Source organism: Molothrus aeneus, chromosome 3 (genome assembly GCF_037042795.1).
Source record: "Molothrus aeneus isolate 106 chromosome 3, BPBGC_Maene_1.0, whole genome shotgun sequence".
Taxonomy (NCBI): Eukaryota; Metazoa; Chordata; class Aves; order Passeriformes; family Icteridae; genus Molothrus; species Molothrus aeneus.
The window spans coordinates 87629966-87652229 of record NC_089648.1 but is presented as its reverse complement, the minus strand read 5'-3'; the positions used below and the strand labels follow the sequence as shown (position 1 = coordinate 87652229).

At 38.2% G+C, this 22264-nt stretch overlaps 1 protein-coding gene across 2 annotated transcripts in view; it reads left to right on the top strand.

Annotated features, from left to right (window-relative positions):
* The window catches only part of BMP5 (bone morphogenetic protein 5), a 54589-nt gene that overhangs the window by 5696 nt on the left and 26629 nt on the right, over positions 1-22264 (top strand). For both annotated transcript variants that reach the window (XM_066545883.1, XM_066545882.1), the window contains exon 2: positions 18394-18586. In XM_066545883.1, the coding sequence (XP_066401980.1) occupies positions 18394-18586 (193 nt within the window). The remainder of the gene's footprint in view (positions 1-18393; positions 18587-22264) is intronic.

Below are 22264 nucleotides of genomic sequence, written 5' to 3'. Positions count from 1 at the left end.
AATTGCACTACCTTTGTTGTTTTATATTGAAATACTTTATATTTCCTTTGAAATCTCTCAAGTTACATGAATCTGAAGTACTATATAGCTCTACCTCAAAATAGGTTTGTGTGATCCATAAATATCATCTAACAAAATAATGTTTTTATAACTGTAATTAATTTTTTTGCCAAAGTTAACACTTTAAATCCAAGTAAATTATTGTATCTACCCAGCCAAAAAAATGTCAAGCTCTCCATTAACTGGAGTATAAAACTGTCTGACTCTCCTTGCCGACAGGTTTGAAAGAATTTGCAGATAACTGAAGAGAAACTGATTTAGCAGATGGTTAGACGTGCATGGTGAAAAGCTATATATATATGTATGGATATATAAAAATATATATTATTATTAATATTTTTCCCATTGGGAAGAACGGCTGACCCAGTTCCGCTTCTTCTTTAGAAAGTGTTCCTTTCCAGACTAAACACAGACTTTGGGTGGGGTTTGGGGGATTGCATGTATTGTACAGTGCATATTTTCCCAGGAAAACACAATCTGGCAGTGACTCTGGCTAACCATGAAAGAGAAAAAGGCAGGCTTGTGAAGACATCTCTGTGTGAAGAGTATTAGGGGAGGAATCCTGCCATGGATTGGATGGAGAGCCTCTTGGTTCTCTCCCTAAACTCTGGGTTGTTTTCTAACATAACTGGACAACTTTGGCATCTATGCCATCTCCCACACTTATTGCTCCTGTTATTATTTTCTCTGAATCTTAACTCATGCAAAGAATTTTAATGTGGCTACCTGCCTACTTACTGCCTGAGTAATGGTGGTAATTATGACAGGGGCAGTTCCCTTCTCTTTTCTCTGTAGCCATGGCAGTTCCTTTCAGCTTGCTTTCATAGGCCCACATACTAATAGAATTTGGAAAAAAGATGATTGATTGCAGTCTGATCATTCTAGGTGTTGTCTGGTGTTTCCACATAGCTGAGAATGAACAGTTTATGAAGTGCCAATTGCAGCCTCCAGCTAAAGAAAGGCTCCCCAGGGCTTCAGGAGAGCTCTGGCTGCTACCAGACTTTATAATTATTTCCCACACTTTTCCCTATCCTCTCCTCCTTGTCCTTTCCCTTGTCTCTAACCCCTGCTGCCTGGGCAGGGTCACTGAACTTTAGTTTTATGTCAGTGGCATTTGGCTGCAGAAAGGATTAAAGGCTGAGAAGTGGTGAGTCCAGGCGACAGTGCAGGAGATGGAGAGGGAAGGAATGAGAGCAAGCATGACAGAAAAGCAGCAAAGCACAGGCTAGGCTTTAGAAGGAGGACATCCCTCTTCCCAGTAGGTAGCAGCCAACATGCAGGGCTGAATACCATGGGAAAGGTTCACAACAGAGAAACAGCCTCTGCAGAAATTGCTGGAAGATTTAGTCCTGCTCCTCTGTGCCTCATGTGGAGCATGATGTTGCAGCACTGAGAGCATTTCCCATGCCAGTAGGACAGTCATGTAGGGAGAAGGTGAATGCAATGGAGAAAGAGCAAAGAGCATGATAAAGAGAGATACTGTACAAATGAAAGGCAAAATTAGCAGAGCTGTGGGTTTCTTCTCTGAGTAAGCCTTGAAGGCAAAGGGAGCACTTTTCTCCTGAATCCCTTGTGGCAGAGCAGCTACCTCAGCCTCCCCAGGCACTTGGCTTCCCAGGCAAAACTCTTCATCCTTGCAAAACAAAATGCAGCTCCCCCCAGCCTTCGGTATGTATGTGCTGGGAGTACACAGACGGGCTACTCACGTTTGCAGCCGTAAATAACTTAGAAGCCGCTTTTAAAAACCGCAGGTTAAAGGATGAGGGCTGCCATGACGCACACAGAGGTTGAGATCAGAGGAGCAGCTAAGAGGGGTCAGGAGAAACAATGAATCCCCTTGTTCTGAGTCATATTTATGAGTGCTCCATTGCACCTTAAGTTCATATTTATTGGCTAGGCCATGGGGTTTCCCTATTTGCTCATCTCTTAAAATAACACCCCTGGTTAAAATTTCCTATAAAACACAGAAATGCTACAGCAGGCAGAACTTGTCAACCCTGACAACTACATTATTTAAGTTTGTGGGTGGGGTACACCAAGCAAGAGCTGTTTTTTTTTGTACTGAATTATGATTTTTTTTCTATACAAAACATGACTGTAATAAAAGTAGAAAAGGTTAGATTTTGTAGCTCAGCTTTCCACTTGGAAATTTCCTAGTTATTGAGAGATGCTCCAAGAGGTGAATTTTGGTGTTTAGTTCCCAGCTCTTTTTGAGCAATTATTCTGGTCCAAGAGATCAAGAACCTGGCTTTATTAACCACTACTATACCACTTAATACACATGTGGTATATGAGGCACACGTGGTACCTTACCAAAATGTGGTTCTACTTTTTTCCCACTGTAATTCAAGGCAAACTGAGGCAAAAATTATTAATGAGTCAGAGCCTAGAAAACTAACCAGGACAGCTAGTGCTGGTTCATGATATGTATTTGTAGCTAATAACCAGTGACTTTGCAGAAGCAAAATGCCACATCATTTTCTTATTCAAAGAGAGTCAGGATGAGGAAGAAATTTGTACAACTGAAATTTCTGTAAGGTTTATCCTTATCTGACTTGACAATATTACTTATTCAGACTCCATGAGAACCTTAAGGTCTTTTCCAGCTTTGATGATTCTGTAATTATATCCCTTTGTTGACTGGGTCAATTAAATGAAATTGTTGTTGTTTTAATTCCTCAGATATTTGACTGTAGTCAAATTAATGAAGTTAAATTCATATGATTTGGTAAAACTGTACCCCTATTCCAGAGTAATTATTGTAAATTAAGAGCAATTTGGCTAGGCATACCCATTAAAACAAAAATGGAGGGGAAATACACATGGGGTATGCCCCTATAAGATACTGCAAAATAAATTTAAAAATTCATTTTATTGGACTTTTTCAATTGTGAATGGCATAATTTTTGGACTTAGAGGTGTTAAATTCTGTCCTGAGAAAGAATAAAATTCTGGGAAAAAAACCTATTTCTGTTTTGTTCTAGGCCTTAGAAACAAAAGAGCAGGAACACTGAATTAGCAGAGACTCTGATTTTGGAGCAGTGGGCAGATGGTATCTGATTGTATCTGGTGCCTAGAGCCATGAGATTCTGGTGTCAGAGTTTTCAAAAACACTAGCTGCTGAGAAATTGAACGAGTGGGAGAACAGAAGTGTGGATGATATCGCTGTGGGAGCAAGTCCAAGTCCAGCGTACAACCCCAAACCAGCTGTAGTCTTTGGGGTGATTTAGGATGGTAGAGATCCAGCAGGAACATAGCTCTGGGAAGGTTGTTCCCAAGGTTAGCTCAGCTGGAATATTTGTCAAAAACTACAAGTCATAACGTACCAGTGATCCCAAAGGTTAATCTGCTGCTCCTGACCAGGTTACCTTGCTGCCTCATACATGAAAATTAAATGTATGCAAAGGTTTTGCAGTGAGTCAGTCCCACCCCAGCTGAGTCAGAGTGAAATATCAGAGCAACCTAATAGGAAAATCCTGAAGAGCCTCAGATAGAGAATGAAAACAGTGTGCTTCTGTTTTCCAGTCCATAAAATGAAGATGGGCAAACACTCCTGCGTTCATTTTCTCTTCTGTGCATTGCCATTCTTTGAAGTTGCAGAGGACTGTTACAGCTTTTGTGTTTTACTCTGGCTGTGTGCTCTGTAAAATACTTTGCTTCTAAAAGCCTCACAACACCTTGCATTTCATCATGGTGATCTCAAATGTTATTTTAGAAAGGGATAAAAAGGCTCTTCTATAAGGGCAACAAGTTTGCTGTTCTTAAACTACAGTTTACAAAATAATGAAAATGAGAAAGAGGCACTGGAATGTAAGCACCAAAACTGAGATTTTTGTTCTGGTGTAGTGAAGAGAGGAAGTGTGGCTAGCTTAGCTCCTGTTCTCAGAATATAGGTTTGTGTGTCTCTGAGTCATGTGCGCATGCATATCAGTCTGTGTGCATGGCTTTGTGTATGTAATATAGAAAGCATGTAAATCTCTTCAGTTTTAGTCACTGGAATTTTTTCCTCCTTAAATCATAATATTCTTTCCCATCAATACTATGTGGTTTTAACAGCCCTGACCTTTCAAGCTGCCTGTTTGGACCAGTGTTTATCAGATGACCATTTGACCTCCTTGTTAATTGTACTTAATTACATCCTGTTGTAACATTTTGAAATAAGGAGGCGAGTTTATGGATCTGCTCCAAAGACCTGAAGACTAAAACGGCAGCAGAATTCAGTGGTATGAGGTGCTGAGTAATCTTGTAGTGGGACTGATGAGAGCTGTGGCTTGTCCAGTCGATGGCAAAATTAGGTCCTTAAAGCAGTCCTTTTCCATTTAGGATTGTTGGTACTTCTGTGAATAAAATCACACTTTTTTGTTTCTCCAAAGAGATCAAGAAAGGAGTGAGATATCAACAGTACTGCAAGGGCTGAAGTTCACATTTGATGATATAAAAGAGAGTAGCCTCTGTTTGCACAAATGATATCTCTGTAGTTTTCCAAATTTTCACAGTTTCTTATGCTTCCATAGAATTGCCAGTTCCCACGAGTCATTTGAGACTTAGATAATATTTGCTATGAGATTTTCTGTGCATTGATGATTTATGAGCACATCTAAGGTTTCATTAAAGATCAGCAATTATCCCCTGCAGCTGCAGAAAAACAAAAATTAAAACAAATCAACACCCAGAAAGAGCTGCAGTTCTTGAAAATGGTCAGTCTAAAGGCTCAGAAAACAACTTCAAGCACTTCTTATTTTACAATGCTTTTCATATAGCTGACGGCTTTTGAAACACATGGCATTGGCCATATAACTTCTCTCTAGTGATAATATATATATATATGTGTGTGTGTGTGTGTGTGTGTGTGTCCTTTTCTGTTGTTGTTCCATAGCTTACTTTCCACACATTTGTAGTAAACTTGATTTCCAAAAATACAGTAAGGAAAAAGGGAATAAAAGCTATAAAATTACCATTACCAGGAAAAAATCTAGTCCCAAAATTTTAAGGCAAGGCAAAAGAATACATCTTCAATTTTGTTTTATTATAACAGTGATCAATAGACTTCTTGCAGAATGAAGTGCCATAAAAAATTAATTGCTTGTAGTGGCTAATTGCACATCATTACGGCATTATTGCAATGGTTTATCATCCAGCATGAGTCAAATTCTAGATAAAGAATATAAGTTACTTAGGGCTGTGCTGTGAGCTCTTTGGCTGATGCAGTACTGCCCATGGTTGTCACCGTGAACTGAACACTACTGTGAAAGCTAAAACTTTGTACTGTCTTTCATATAGCAAAGGTTAAACCTATAGTTCAACTAGACACAATTGCTTTTACATAGTTAAATGTTTTTTGTGTATTGATTTAAATTACAAGCCTATGTGATTAAAAATAAAACACGTAATTTGCTGGATGTCATAGTAAGGTATTCAAAAGATCATAATTTTTAAATCCTCTTGGGTGCTAAGCAATAGAAAATATACCTGGAAACATACAGTTAAATATTATGACATTCAGGAAGCACTGATTTACTTTTCAGAATTTTGAGAGTTAGTATAACATGACACTATACAGTATTGTATATCACAGTAATCTAAAATTACATAATTATTATTTCAGAATAAATTATTTTCTTTAATTTTTTGGTTATCTCCTATATTATATCCTATAGCTATCAACTATGGTTCTTCAAAAGGTAATTTTTTTCATCACTTCTTAAACTATTGAATGAATAATCATGTTTAATGAGGCCATATATAATAATGAGATCCCATTTACAAGGACAAATATTTTTAGATATATCAAATTTTTAATTTAAGTAAGTATATCTTAAATATCTTCATAATTTTATAAAATATATGTACATATATATTTTTCTATAGAAATATAGATGTGTTAATACAAAATCCAGAGACAACTGATGTTGTGTAGTAAATTATAAAGACAGAGATCACAGAATATTCAGAGTTGAAAGGGACTCACAAGAATGGAGTGCAACTCTTGAGTGAATGGCCTATATGGGGATTGAACCCCTAGCCTTGGTCATATTAGCACCATGCTCTGGCCAACTGAGCTAATCTTGATGCTGGTTAGTTCAAGTTCATGCTGCAATTCATTGGACCACAGTGAAGAGACTAGTGTCATTAGGATTGACAGCATACTGCCACTATTTTGATTGCCCAACAGTTGTGTTCTACTTCCTCCATATTTGTATGTATTCCTTATAAATGCAAAATACAAAAGATGTTCTATTAGGATGTGTGTGTGCATGGGAGACCTTGTCTAAAAGGCGTTCATTACTCAACTGGAACCAGTACACAGGAACACTCATGAACTGAAATCTTGGCCCCATGGGCACAGCTGCCAAACAAGTTATGATCTGTTCATGCTGTATTTACATTACCATCTGTACATTAATGAAGCTTCTTTTATTAACATATCACTATATCATTAACATTATATCATAATATCAGTGAGATTTACCACAGCCTCAATTAAATCATGCTGCTTCTCCTTGTCTGCAGGTAGGGAGCTTGTTTTCATCAAAATGGGAATGAAAGCATGTATCCAAAAGACAAGGCTGTGTTGCTTCCAGATTGACAAATGGAGTTTTTTCCTTTTTAAGCCTATCCCCAGAGATTAGAGCAGTTGTCACTTCCAAACTAGTGGAAACACAGGTTTAGCACAAGCATGGGCAAAGGTTGATCAGCTGCTACGAAATGCATGTGAAATATTCTTAGTGGTGTGGTATTAAAAAGATTTCAGGTCAGGTTCCCACTCCCTGCTCATTCTTACCTTCTGCTCAGGAAGACACACAAGTTTTACTGGGGCACATCAGCTCAGCAGAGTACAAGCTCCAGGAAACCATCTTTGCTGTTACAGAGAAGTGTTACTCCTACAGCACAATTGTAGGTGTATATAGGTGTAATACCTCTACTACTGGCTTAGGTATTGTGTTTGTAAGTAACTGTGTGAGGAATAGGAGAAATGCAGTCCTAGGTGGAATAACACTGGAATGCAGAAATATTACAAGCATGTCCACAGTCCTGGGCAACCAGCTCTAGGTGGCTGTGCCTGAGCCAGGAGCAGATGATCTCCTCAAGTACCCTCCAACCACAGCCTCTCTGTGACTCTGTGACAGAGTAGCTACAAAGAAGGGGGACCTTACTCTTGTCTTGTACATTGACATCAATCATTGGGTCTTTTTCAGAGAGGAGTGATGATCTTGCATCAGACAATTGTTGGATGAACAGTATTGTGTGCTCAAAATGTCATACTTTCTACTTTGGAAATTAGTTTCTTGCTTGTTATGTCATTTTGAGCCTCCCGTGTCTCTCTCCCCAAATCTCCAAAAGAATCTACCATGAGGGATTACAACCTACTGTCGTGTTACCTGAAGTTAATCTGAGCTCTTCACATTGTTTGTGAAGATTGTTTTTCCTTTCCTTTGGCAGTGCAGGTGTAATGCTGGATGGCCAGTCCAGAGATATTTTATTCACTAACCATCAGTGAGTTTCTGCCCAGAAAAAGGGTCAAAAAGATAATTAGCTTTGGTAAGTTTTAAGCTTCTTTCAGGGAAAAAAAAAAAAAAAACCCACAATTTTTCTCCTTCTTTTTGAGAGGACTTATTCCATATGGGGGTGAAATTATCTCTGTGGGCATAAATCATGGTCAGATTAGACTGACAGAGCTACAGAGGAGAGGGTACATTTTGTATCCGTATTAACAAGCTGTTACAACCACAGACAGATCCCAAACTGGCTGTTAAAACCTGCCATCTCAAAGTGCCATTTCTGACCACCCCAGGCCAGTCTCCTATCTGCTCTTCCTCCTCATCTTCCTCCCATTTTCTTCCAGTGCAATGTCTGTGAGGTCCTGCCCCTGCTGTGCTTCTGGCCCCCTTGCTCTGTTTCTCAGCACCACCTCTTAGGCTCTCCTAGGTGGCTCCTTGGTGTTGGACAACAGCAAGAGTGTGCTGGACGAACCTGCAAAACAAGGGCCAACAGATTATAAAAGTGAAACTTAGTCTCCTTACATTTTTAATTTTAAGGAGATGGCTCAGTGTAGTGATTAGCCCAGTATACATTTTTGCAACCAAAGTATAAATCAGAGGGCTTCTGATTTTATTTGAGCCAAGCTAACAGAATAACTAAGTGCATGGCCTGTCAGCAGCTATTTTTTGCAACTGTATTTAATATCCTGTCTATAATATAGTCTGGCAAAATTTTTTGATTTCTTATATGTAAAGAAGCCTTCTTCTACTTTCTAAATGAGATGTTCTTGAGGGCTTCCTTCTTTATCCTTGTTACAGCTGGACTGTTTCTTTGGAATGTTTGGTCAGTGTTAATGAGTATGGGTAATATTAAATACTCAGATGTGAGCACAGAGTAAGCAGAAAAGATTGCCTGTCCAGTCATATCCAGCTTAATGTTCAGACACAACTTCCATGGAAGCATTTCTAACAAATTCCACAGCAGAGAAGAGATGGAGTTTATTAGACAACATGGGTGAATGGTAAATGGTAGAGTGGCTTGCCACCTCTGGCTGGAAGTGAGCAGAGGGTTAACATGAGCAGAAACTGAGGAGATGTGAGAAGATAGAGTGCACTTTAATGTTTAGCTTTTCCTCCCCTGCCAGTTGCCCTATGATGATATATGCCCTTTCACCCTCCTCAGAAGTTATGTTCCATCTGTATACTTTTACAGTGTCAAAACAGTTATAACTTACACCTATTTTCTGACCATTGGATCCCAGAGGTATAACTTTTGTTTCTATTCTGTTGCAGCTGAACCCAAGAGGGATCTTTTTTTCTGTCATTTGTTAACCTTGAGGTTGTGTTGATCTGACATCCTGACTTTCACACACAGTCAGAAACCTGGCAATAATTGTTAGTTTTCTTTGTGATGATCTGTGATTATAGAAAAACAGAATTAAATGTGAGAAAAAATGGAAGTCTATCGACAGATGGTATCAAAATTTACTGGCTTTCCCAAAGGTGAGGCAAAATAGACATCTTTGAAAACAGCAGGCAAAATTAGCAACCTGAAGTGGGGGTGGTGTAAGGATTAGCTAATTTATCTATGCATTAACTCAGAACTATGTAATAGAGGGTTCTTTGTGGAGTTCTTTTTTTCCAAGTAAAGATTTATTTATCACTGATGAAACTGAACACAATCAGAAATCTAGTAGATTTAGATTAACACATGTATTTGTGATTGGAGTACCTTTGTAATATGGTGTGTCTTAAAACAACAAAGAAACCACAGGGTCCTTATTTATTAGAGATTAAATAGCACATATGTGCAGTTGTATCCTTTGCTGTGCTTTGTGCTACAGCTGAGCAACTGGAGTGAAAGATTTGCATTTGTCAGGTTGAAAGATACAGTGCACTATACAGTCAAAACCATCAGAAAAAGGAGATTTTGAGGAATCACATTGGCAACCATCCTTTATGTTAGGATTGTGACAGTACCCAACCTTAGACTCTCAAAGTTCTGTTCACTTCTAGAACTCAATCTCTTTGTCTGGTTACTTCTCCTCTTGTTTTCGCTGGGTTCAAGGCAGCATAAGAAAGGCAGGGTGATGCTTTCCCACTTATTTTGTATCAACAACTGAAAGCCTTCCAGCATTTAATTATCATTGGACCAGCTGCAGTGCAGCACTTGTTTTGACTTGTTGAGCAAGTGCATTTGACTTGGAAGAGTAAATTGAATGAATAACACATGTTTAGCAATGAAATTTTTAACAAAACATTGGCTCTTGAATGAAGACCAGCAATTTCATTAAAACTTCTGCTTCACTCCATAATTTATTGTAAAGTAGCAAGAAGGTATCATGGGTAATCTCACAGTGTCCAGATCACCTGGGAGGTTGTGTGTGAGAAAGCCAAGCCCAGTTATGCCTCTTTGATGGAGGCGTTTCTTTAGGTATCTGCTTATAAAAGTTGCTGGCAGGCACTGTTACATGGTTTCTGGGAACACTTTCCTTCTCATGGTGAATGCTGGAAGCTTTTAACTATTAACTGAGTTTTAATTCTGAAAATAATTCATGGAAGAAAAAAAGAAACCTATCCTTTTACATATTCACTTATATATTAGCATGGGTGTATTACTTTCATTATTTACCTGGGTACTGTCTATCACTTACTAAAGTGAAACATTTATTTTTAAATTACATTTATTTATAAATGTAAAATATTGCATGCACATTTTGAGGGGATTAGAAAGTAGAAATCACATAATTTGAAAGTCCACCTTAATATTTTAGTCTTTACGCTATTTGGAGTTTCTGAATGTGTGTTTTGTTAATTGGCAAGGATCTATGAGATCTTATTGACTACAATAACAAAATGAAGAAATGAACATTTTAATAATAGAACAGTACTCTCAAAAGATGTAATACTAAGTGCTTGATTAAAATACATTCATACAGTAAAACTTTTTTTATAAATTATGGGATTTTGAAATGCATTTCTTTGAGGGTTAAAGAGAAAAAACCAATAAGTGAAATACTTTTGCTTTGAAAAAAGAAAAAAGGCAATTGGTGTTTTGTTTGATTTTTTTATTGTCCTTTTTCTTTTCCTTCTTGCTTTATATTGCCATTGTTGAAGGTGTTTTCATTGACTTGATTTTAATTACTATGCAATTTATACAGTTCAGTATGTCTGTTCAATTATAGAAGGCATGTTCAACCACTAAAAATTTGGATTCAATAAGTATTTAATTTTTTAAAACTGTCACTAACTGCATAGTATTTCATCAAAAAATTTTCAAACTGCCTCTAATTTTGGTAAACAAAATAGGAAAATGTTGCTCATTTATGTCAGTAGCTGACCTGAAAATAAAGGATTTAGTGAAATAACTCTAAATTTACAGCAGTGTATCTAGCTTCTGTACATGACTGATCAAACTTTATTCTTTGTGTTTTGAAAAGAAAGTTTCATGTGAAAGTAATTTACATTATTATTTCAAAACCACATCTGTAAATATATAATTACTTTAAATAAAACGAATAGAATTATAATAAATGCAGAGAAACTCAACTAAAAAGTACTGCAATAAATCAGTTTTTAAGAAACAGAACTGTTGCAATGAAAAAAAACCCTCCAGACTTGCCCTTTCTAATTAAGCAAAATCCCTACTGATAAGGGAAACAGCTTTGCTCCAGTTGGAAGGGGATCTGAATGTAGATTAAGTTTCTGACAATGACTTTCATGTCTAAGATAGGATATGTGTGGAATGTAATTTGGGGACTCCTGTTTTCAACCTCTGCCTACATTTTTCATATAGAATCATTTATATTGAGAAAGGACCGTTGACTCAAAGTATTAAACATTCACTGAAAAGTCCATCACTTTGAGGGCTTCATTCTGCTCCCTGTACCTGTCTTCAGCCTCAGGGAGCTGGCACCCAGAGAACAACTGGCCCAGCTCTATTAAAGGCTGAGACAAAGAAGACATCAAGTACTGCGGCCTTTTCCTCATCCTTTGTCACTGTGTTTTTCCCCACATCCAATAGTATGGAGATTCTCCTTTGCACTCCATTTGTTGCTGATCTATTTACAACAACCTTTTCATTGTGTTTTAAGGCAGTGCCCAGATTACATTATAGTTGGGTTTTGGCCATGCATATGCATACTTGGAGTCCTTCTGATTTCCTGGCCCTTCTTTCAAAGCGCATAAACTCCCCTTTTTTTTTTTCTGATTTCCAGCCAAATCTCTTTGTTCAGGCAGGCTGCTCCTCTTCCCCATTGACTGTTTTTTTGGCACATGGGGACAGCCTGCTCCTGGTCTTTCAGATCTCTCTCGTGAAGGATATCCATCCTTTCTGGACCCCTTTGTCCTTCATTCTGCCTCCCAAGGGACTCTGCCAACCAGCCTGCTAAACAGGCAAAAGTCTGCCCTCAGGAAGTCCAGAAGAGCAGTTCTGCTGACCCATTACCTTACTTCTTCAGAATTAAAAACTCCATTAAAACCCCATAATTCTGTGTTTGCTGTGCCCAAGAGGCCTCCAACTATCACATCACCCACCAGTGATTCTCTGTTCACTACCAGCATATCCACCTTCCCAGCTGTGTGAGTGGGTTCTCTTCCACACATTCCAGGAACCTCCTAAACTGTTTTCTCTCTGCTGTGTTGTATTTCCAGCAGACAGCTGGCAAGTTGAAGTCCCCCATGAGAACAAGGGCTGGTGACTGGGAGACTTCTCCCAGCTGCTTGTAGAACATTTCATTTGCCTCTCCATCCTGGCTGGATGGTCTGTAGCAGACTCCTACCTGGATATCTGCCATTTGCCTTACCTATAAGCACTCAACCCCTCTGTCACCATAATTAAGTTCTAGGCAATTAAAACATTCCCTAATACAGAGGGCTGCCTCACTGCCTCTCCTTCCTTGCCTATCCCTTCTCAAGAGTTTATAGCCATCTTTAGCAGCACTCCAGTTGTGCAAGCCATCCCACCAAGTTTCTGAGGTGACAACTACTTCATCCTAAATGGAAGACATGCCGTGGGGAAGTTTGTAGTTAAAATACTCAGCTGAATTGATTATGGTGATGTAAATGGTAAATGTCTAATGTCACATAATAAAAAGAAGTCAGGCGTGGGAACAAAAACCCATTTCATTCTCATTTTGGACCTCAACCCCTGCATTTCTTCTCAGGATGTCCCATTTCTGGGTTACTGGCATCCTGGCAGTTAGGACACAGTCACTGAAATCAGCTGATAAGGATTGAACTGTCCTTTGAGCAAGGACTATCCACTGGAGCTGCAGTGGACCAAAGAGGAAATGTAAACAAACTCTTGTTCTGTTTACTGGCTGGTACAAGACAACTGACCCTTAACAAACAGAATTGTCTCTCCACTGACCATATCAGGCAGCCATCTCTGCTGTCCAAAGCAATGCTTTAAGGACAGGTAACTGTTTTTTTCAATCTCAATGTCTAACTCAAAATAGATTCCCTGAGTTCATATCAGGAAACTTACCATTCTAAAAAACAGATAAACCTAGTGAAGCAGTAGTGCTCAGGGAAGTAGAATCATAGTCTGCTGCTTTTTTTTTTAATCACTACTTTGGGAAGTTTTTTTTCTTCATTCTTGGATTTTAAAAGTTCACCTGATTTAAAACCCTTTCTAGAAGACTGTAATCCTCATTCAAAGGCCAATGAACGGGATGAAATGGCTGCCCCTTACTTCAATATTGACTAGATTATACATATTTAGGACTTCCAGGGTGAAAAAATGAAAGGTATGCTTTCCCAGATAAAGTAATTTTTTTTAAAGTTGATATTAATTTTCTACAAGCCAAAAAAGTTACAAAGCTTAAAAATACAAAAATATATATTTTAGAATCTGTAATCTGGTCTCTCTTCAACTGAGAATGACATTCTTATTAATGTCCTTAACTTCTCTCAGAAGCACTTCATTGAGATATTTACACCTAGCATAGCTGTTTTATTTTGGTTTTTTTAAATGCTGGATGCTTCTCTAGAATCACTTTTCCCCTTTCTACATACCCTACAAAACGTTTGTTGCCTTAATTTATGAAAGGGGGGTCACCCTAAACAGTCTCATCTGTGATACTGGAATTTGAATGAGAGAGTGAAGAGCAAGAGTGGGGTAAACAGTTATTTGATGTCTGTCTTTTCACAGTAGCACAATAGCTAATTCCTAGGGCCTCTGACCTTTCAGTGTCCTGTAACAGAGTACTTGCATTAATCTGTTGCTTATCTGTCACCTACCACATTTGATATTTCCAGTCTCTGCTTTCAATTATCAGTCATTAGAGGCAGCACTGAGTAATTTCAGGAGAAAATGCCTGGAACCTTTGACCTGTTTTGGTCAGATAACCACAAGTGTTCACTGTAGATAAACTATCATTTCATTATATTCAAGATGTAAATGAGTGTCGTTTGTAGTGTATCAGCTTACTGTAAACTTTATCACCTTGGAGTGATTAAAACTGGCTGGTTTACTTAGTACTTATACAAAGAATTTAGAGTCAAACAGTGAAATTCAGTGAGATTAGTCTAAATGACCCTTTCTAGTTACACAGGTCTGTAAACCTTCCATTTTGCCTTGGAACACAGATTTAATAGTTAAAAAGTGACATTAATTTGATTAGTGAAGGTTCACTGTTTGTGAAGCCAGTTGGGATCCTGGGATGTTATACTGTAAAATCAACTAATTATAATGTGTCTTTCAGCATATCTTTGGTTTGTTACCTATTTGCCAAAGCAGCTTTCACTTTGCCCATGTGTCACAGCCACACACCAACATTTTCAGGAAAAGTGAAGCACATATCAGTGTGGAGCTAATCACTAATGTAAGAGCACATCTAATAGTCCCTCATGCACTATGACCTAAACTCATTGCTAGCAGTTTTTATAATTTTTAAGCTCAGTCAACATAATCAGACATTTATAACTGAATTTCTAAAATACTGATTACTTGTTATACATCTATGTAAGTGCTTTCGGTGTTTTTTAGTTGTTATTTTTTCCCCTCATAAAATAAATAGTTTTGTTAATGAAAAACAATGCATGATATTTTATTTTGGTGTAAAAGAAGACCTCTTTTCCAAAATACCTTTTTTCCTGTAAATTTGACTTTTTTCTTCTTAGAGTTGGACTTAATGTTAATACAGTGTAAATGTTTCATCAGTTTGCCACATGGGTGGAAAATATCATTCTTTCCCATCTTACACACAGGTGTTTATGATATTCCCCTGAGCTATGACTTGTCTGATGTAACTGTCGTGCTACATATATTAATTTCAGGTGGTATAAAAATGCCATTTTTAAAAGTCAATGCTAAGAATCCTGACCAATGAGAGCAAAGGAAGATTTTTTCTTTTTTTTTTTTTGTAATCAGAACTGCCCCTAATATTCTATTATTTTTACTTAGAAAAATTCTATTCCTCCAATGATTAAAAAATGCTTCCTGATTTTCTGTTCAACTGGTTTTTAGGTGCTGTGATTTGTCCCACAGAAATGCATTTTGGCAGATGTACTGAGCAGGGCTGGAATGGCATGAGAACATTCTGAAAGGACCAAATACTTGAAAATTTTAACCTGTGTTTTTCAGGCTGCCAGTGTTGAATAGCTCTTGCCTGTGAAATAAAAATATTTGAGAAATGGTGCTTCCCTGCACTTCATGCTATTTCAGCAGGACGAAGGACCTGGCAGATACCCTACTGAGCATTCACAGTCTTGCCTGACAAGGCATTTATTAGATGCAGAAGGGACCAAGATTTGTGTATTATTTTCAGTAATAAAATATTCATTATCATTAAATAGTATTTTACTTTTTAAACTTGTCTACCATTCTAACTATTGGTCATTATTGTAACATCACCATCACCTCTTTTTTTGTAGTCTGCTATATAATGCAAGATTTTAAGTTGTCTACATTTGTGTACAATTTTTTTTTTTTGCTTTATACATTGGGTGATATAAATCTGTAGATGGACATCCTGGGTTCACTGCAGATGGGACCTCCTTGGACTTGGGGTGTTTTTTCAGTGTTGTTCAGTGTTTCCTACAGCCCCTCACTTCTGCAGACTGTTGCTGCTCTGAAGTCCTGGCCTGCCTGTAAATGCTGTCTCGAACCAGAGAAATTTTGAACTTGTGTCCCTTTCAGATGACAGTGCTGCATCTTCCTTGGGTATATATGTGGAAACACAGATAAATACTATCTGTGTGAGTTGTAACAATTAATTTGAGGCCCACCAGAAAGTGGCTGTCAGTATTCTTTCAGCAGTTGTGAGTGATCCTGAGAGATCCCCACTGATACTGTTAAGGGTATTGTCGAGGCTTCTGTCCAAACTATAACATATAGGGAGACAACTACTGTTTCAAAACTGATGCTACTAATTAGAAAGTACTTGGTAGAAACTAGACAAAAGGAAGCTTCAAACCCAAATAAAAATCAATCTGTCCGGTAGTAGTGGCATTTAAACCTTTCATTCAGTGTTTAATTATTCAGTATTTACTCATAGTGAGTAGTGCTTATGTATTACCAGTGCTATATGTGCTGGTAAATACTTGTTGAAAAAATACTATCCAGAGACAGCAGAAAGGTTTGCACTATACTAAGTCTGTGTTAAATATAGTTCTGATTTGAAGGTTATTGACATATCTGTTCCATGACAGTTTTGAAATGCTCAGTTATAACCTCAGAAACTTGGAGCACGCTCTTTGTACTAGAAAAAACCCTCCCGGCTCAGTGCTTTTGCATATGCTAATCTCTGCCAAGCTCCCCTGAAATGAAAGGCTTTACATGGGTATTTTAAAAAAAAAAGCAAACAACTCCCAAACCTTAAGTCAGATCTCTGTATATATCTCAGGGTTTAGAACCGGGCAGTGGAGCTGCTAAATAGACTGTATCCTGTTTCTCTTCAGTAGCAGCCCATCCATCTTCAGCTACAGAGCAGCCAGTTTACATGCTTCTGCTGCTTTTCTGCTTTACTTTTTCTGCACAGCATTCGATGGCAAACCCATGTAAGCAAAATATGCACTTGAGCCAAGTAAACCTCACAGTTAGCAAACAATTTTCCTTTTGTCAGCCAGGAGAAAGTTCATTTTCACTGAAGATAAAGTGTTCTTATAGCCTATATATTTTATTTTTTGTGGTTCTTAAGGCAATACAGACTTGTATGTAAAAAAAAAAAAGCTAATGAAAGCAAGGAGGGTTTGAAAAGGTGACAGGGAAGTACACTGTAAAGAACTAGTTACATGACCACAGGTGACTTAACTAGTAACTACTGCTCTGAAAATGGTGTTAAATACCTTTTGTTCAATAGCTCCCACTTTAATATGTCCATAACTATACCCTTATATGTCAAGCCCAAAATTATTTTTTACCTTTTAGTGGATTTCTATTTTGTAAGACAACATATGCATTATAATAATACAGATATGTAGGTTGATATATAAAATTATATAATTATATGTATATACATGCAAACACATACACGTTATGTATGTAGAAAGAATTGTTTGGGAGGCATGTATATATAAGCATGTAAGTATAAATATTGTAATAATTTACACATTATTCATACATGTAGCATTTAGTAATGCAAATATGTGCTTTTTCAGAACAGACATTGTTCCTCCCTCAGATCTGAGGACTAAAATGCAGTCAAAGAGCTGGGATTACAGGAGAGAGTGTTTAGGGAAGCTGAGTGTAGCCATAAATGTTTAGTTGGTTATCTAAAACCAGATCCCAACTCTGCATTTTAGACTTTGTCCACCATCAGTTATACAAAGCACGTATGTCACCAGGCAGGTAGAACTTTCCAGAAGACAGAAATTCTGTCTTCCAACGGAGGACAGCTTATTCATATGTCAATGATATGTTGTACTCTGTGGAAGTGGAAACCATGGATCATTTTCCTTTCCACATCCCTAAAATCTGAAGTATGAATCCCATAAGGCGATCATCAGCCAGTACTATGGCCTGTAGTTTCCGTCGTCACATCAAAACACATATTCCATTGCAAAAGTTGCTCCTAAATCAGAATCAGAACTGCAGCAGACAATAGAAATAGACCCAAACCAGTTATAAATTAAAATCATCTGGTTTGTTCCTCTTAAAATTCTGTAGAAACCTCAATTAAGCAATCACGAGGCTTGCTTTTTTATTTTAAACTGTGGCAGTGTCAGAAGCAATGGGAGCTGCACCTGCCCACCAAGAACAGGTTTGAGGGGACTTGTCAAGCCAGAATTGTACATCTATGCTGCTGGGGTGCCAGGACCACTCGGCCCTGACCCACAGTTCCTTCTTCTGACCACTGGAAAGATGATGTGCATGCCATTAGAGTACAACTTGTGTTAATTTATATGGCTTAACTGCTTCTTAACTATACAGTTGTTGCAGTGCACTTTAGTACCACTTTTATTATGTTAAACGGAAATAAGCTGCATTCCTCTCATCAGCCTGGTTATTAGAGGCAATTAGTGTTTTTCAAAGTCATCTATAGTTCTGACATTGCTATTGCTGTTCTTATGGCTACACTGAAGTCCTAAAACCTTTCACAGCTTTTAGTTTGTCCATATTTCTAGTTGCTTTACAACATGCCCCCTTTCAGCTTTTTTTGATATTCTTTCACTCCAGCTTCTGGAATTTATATAAAAGCCACGGAGGTTTTTTTCCTTTTGAACTGAAGATACTGGGCTGGTGGAATTTCCTTTAACTGGAAGTATGTCTGGGCTTGTGGTTTTATTATTTGCACAGTTTTATATTGTCATCATGTTTGTTAACCCCCAAGCAGAGGGAATGCTCCATTCATCATGGGAAATGGGCATTTGTTTCACATCTTTAATTTACATTCAATTCTTTTTCTCACAGTTGAAAGGGACAAGGACTTCTCCCACCACCGAAGGCACTACAAGGAATTCCGCTTTGACCTGACTCAGATCCCTCATGGAGAGGCAGTGACAGCCGCCGAGTTCCGGATATACAAAGATCGGAGCAACAGCCGCTTTGAGAATGAAACCATTCAGATTAGCATCTATCAGATCATCAAGGAGTATCCCAACAGGTATCCCAATCCTGGCATGGACTCATCACATGCTGAATTCCATCCCCTTTGCCTGTCTTAAGTTGGGACAGTATTTGATCATACACCTGACAAGGCATCGTTGCTACTGCTGTGGCTTGCACAGTGTTAAGGCAACAACAGCAAGCCCTGAACAAGAATAGAACTTAGGCAACAACAGCAAGCACTGAACAAGAATAAAACTTACCTTAAATGTAATTTATTCCAGGGTTATGTCCAAGTTCACCAAATAATCTGCCCATGCACAGAGCAGGTGACGTTCATGTCCTCAGCGAGCAAATGGTGGAGTCCTGTGGACAGTCCAAGTGTATGGGTTTGGGAAATGAACCATTTGCTGACACTGAGGTACTGCAAGCCAAGATTCACTTAGCTCCTTAGAGGCAGAAAGATTGTCTAACTTTTGAAGAAGCGTGGCTTTTTTGCTTGTATTTGACAATTCTGCAGAAGGCAATTAAAAGATAAACTCATGCATTAACTTTAAGATCACGTGTGCATACTTAACACATGCTGCTCACCATAACTGAACATTAAAACAAATCAAAAAATCATCTAGGCTGGAAAATATTTTTGAGATTGAGTCCAACCATAAACCTAATGTTGCCAAATCCACCAATAAACCATGTCCCTAAGTGCCACATATGATGTTGCATGAGCAAATCCTTGAATTTGAGTTTGCAGAGCTCTGTGTATGATGTTTTCAAGACTCTACAAGACCTCAGTAAATTAGCAGATTTCACCAGGCAAAGTAGCTAAGTACCTGAAAATTATGATTGAAAACTAGTATCAATTCCAAGATGCTTCTGAAAAAGCTACATAGACCCAAAATATAGGGATTGAAATTAAATTAATTTATGTCTTTTCTCAGAAAAGGCGGGGGTGAAAGAAGTTCTATTTTAAGATAAACAAAAACTATTCTTCATCTTGGAACTGATTTCTATCCCAGGAAGGTTTGGCAAAACCAAAGAAAATGTCAGCTTAAACTTGCAGAGTATTTGGTAGGAAACAAAAGTCTCATCACAAGTTATCTTGAAGGCTGAGCCAGAATTCAAATCTCCTTTCTGCCCACAGAATCTTGAGCTTGTACCCTCCAGGTCAGATCTCTGAACTCCAAGTTATAAAATATTTATGGCTGTAAACAGGGATTCATTTTATACCAATGGAATCAACAGGAGGGAAAGCACTCATCCTTACAGAATACCTTTCGCTTTCTTAGTAAATTTGGGGATGAAGAAAATAGTATTGGGTTTTGTTTTTTTTTTTTTTTTACTTCTATCTTCAGCTTCCCAAAAATTCTTTTGACATAGGTTCTAAAAGAAACTTATTGGAGGAAGGAATGAAGCAGGGAGGAACAAACCATATCTTTTTCAAGAGGAAAGGTCAAGGCTAAGGTGATGAAAGCTTTTCACCTGAGAACTCAGATTTTTTTGTGAACTAATGGGAAAAACTATTTGTTCTAATACTTTTGAAGTTTTCTTTTTAAGTGTTTGAATATTTTCAGTTGGTGATTTGTATTCTAATTTAAAGAAAGCAAAACTCTTTACCACTCAGATGAAAATCACAGTTATTACCTGACTTGTTGAAATGGCAACTGCCTCTGTGAAGGCATTAAACAATGCTTTTGACTTCTTTCAATGCATAAACAGAAATTTATAAATGCTTTATATTTGCATCTACAATTATAAAAGCCCCATATCCTCTAATGGAAGCATGCTGCTGGAAGGAGGAACAGGCAATGACACACCGTGCATTTGATTTCACCAGTGTAACTACAGAAGCTTCAGATGTAGACTAAGTGTTCCTCTCCTAGTGTTGATTTTGACAGTTTCTGCTAATATGTAGGGATATTATAGGCAACTGCCTCAGTGGAACAGGACAGGAGAAGACCACAAGCTCTTCACTGTTCAAATTAGAAACAACAAAATTTTTCCATGAGCCCCTTGCTGTCTCCAGGCAGAAGAAACCCTAAGACGAGCTCCTAGGAATTTTTATTTTTCCAACAAAACCACAGCTTTTGCTTTTGTGGCCAGACTTCACTTGTGGTTTTCTTGACTTTATCACCTCAGGTTTATTTGACATATGTACATTAGGTTTCAGGTACAAAATTTTTAGAAGCTGTAACTACAGAATGGGAGAGGAAGAGAACTTTGAAGATGGAGAGGCACTGGAACATGTAGCCCACATAAGTTGTGAATGCCACATTCCTGGAAGCTTTCAAGGCCAGGCTGAATGGGGCTTTGAGCCACAGGTCCTAGTGTAAGGTGCCCCTGCCCATGGCATGGGGTTGGGACTTGATCATCTTTGAGGACCTATCCAACCCAAACCTCCCTCTGATTCTATGATTCTGTAATATCCCACAGTCCTTACTAGTGACATTCCACAGCAGAACTGCTCCTGCACCCTTTGCTTTGAGCAGGACACACGGGTGTCTGACAGGACTCTGCAATCCCAAACACAGTCCTGCTGTGCTTTCAGGCACACAGCTCAGGGTTTCCTAGTTGCATACTAAGGATTGTGCTGTAGTCTCAGGCATTCTTCTGTCTCTATGGCAGCATGGCTACTGAAGTGTGTGTGTTTAATTCCCTTGGAGTTTGCTGAAGTTCCAGTCTTTGGGATTAAAGTTTTTTATTTGGTCTAAGGAAATGTACAGCATGGCCCATAGCAGGCTGACTTCCTATGGAGCCCCACCATCGACTCCTACCCGAGTCTTTTCTCAAGACAAAAGTAAATATTGTCCAATTGATGCCAAATCTTGGTTCATGATTTGGTGGCAGCTAGCCACTAATTCAAGTAAACTCTGAGGGCTGTTTTCACATTAGGGAATGCTCAAGTGGCAGTAAGATACAAAAACCAGTTTCCAGAATGAGGATGGAGGTAAAACAGCATTATTGGGATGGCCTATTACACTGTAATGATTATTTTATCTGATCAAGGACTGTTCTGGCTTTCAAGGAACATGTAGCTGGTCTGTTCCACCTTTTCTTCTTTAAGGGTCCCAGGAGATGTGGAGCTTCTTAGATGCTCTGCCTTCAGCCTCTTTGCTGAAATTTTTGACTGTGATAACATTTCTCCTTTATAAAACTGATCATTGGGGACCAGACTGAAATCACTGAACTGAAAGAGCCTCTGTAAAGGTACAGCCAATCAGCTGCATTCTGCATTTTGGGCTATTTACGACATAATGCCTTGGGTTTTTATTACATGTTGTGGGCTATATTTTAAATAGAAATACTTTTTAAAATTCAGCCAAAATTTGCAGCTGTTTTTCATTTTAAGTGTGATTGCACAGAATAAAGGAGAATTTTAAAATTAAAAATGTCACAACATATGATGGGAAGTTTGAACGAATGACATGAGCTAATGGGGGAACCCTGATCCCAGAGCTCCTGCTGCCTTCTCAGGGGTCAGGTTTTTTTTTTTTTTTACCCTGTATCTGTATCAATTGTGGAAGAAGTTGTTATTTTCCCTGAATTTTTTCTCTGTGTTTTACAGACTTTGAATTTCTGTAGTAACATGCTGTTGTTATGTGGGCTAAATTACTAGTATTGGTCCAGATACATTTTCTCCATTCTTCTATGTGCTCTCAAGAATCAGTCCTGGTTTTCTCTAAGTAACCCCAACTCATTTTCATTTCATTTGTGGAGGTAATGAGTAAGAGCAATC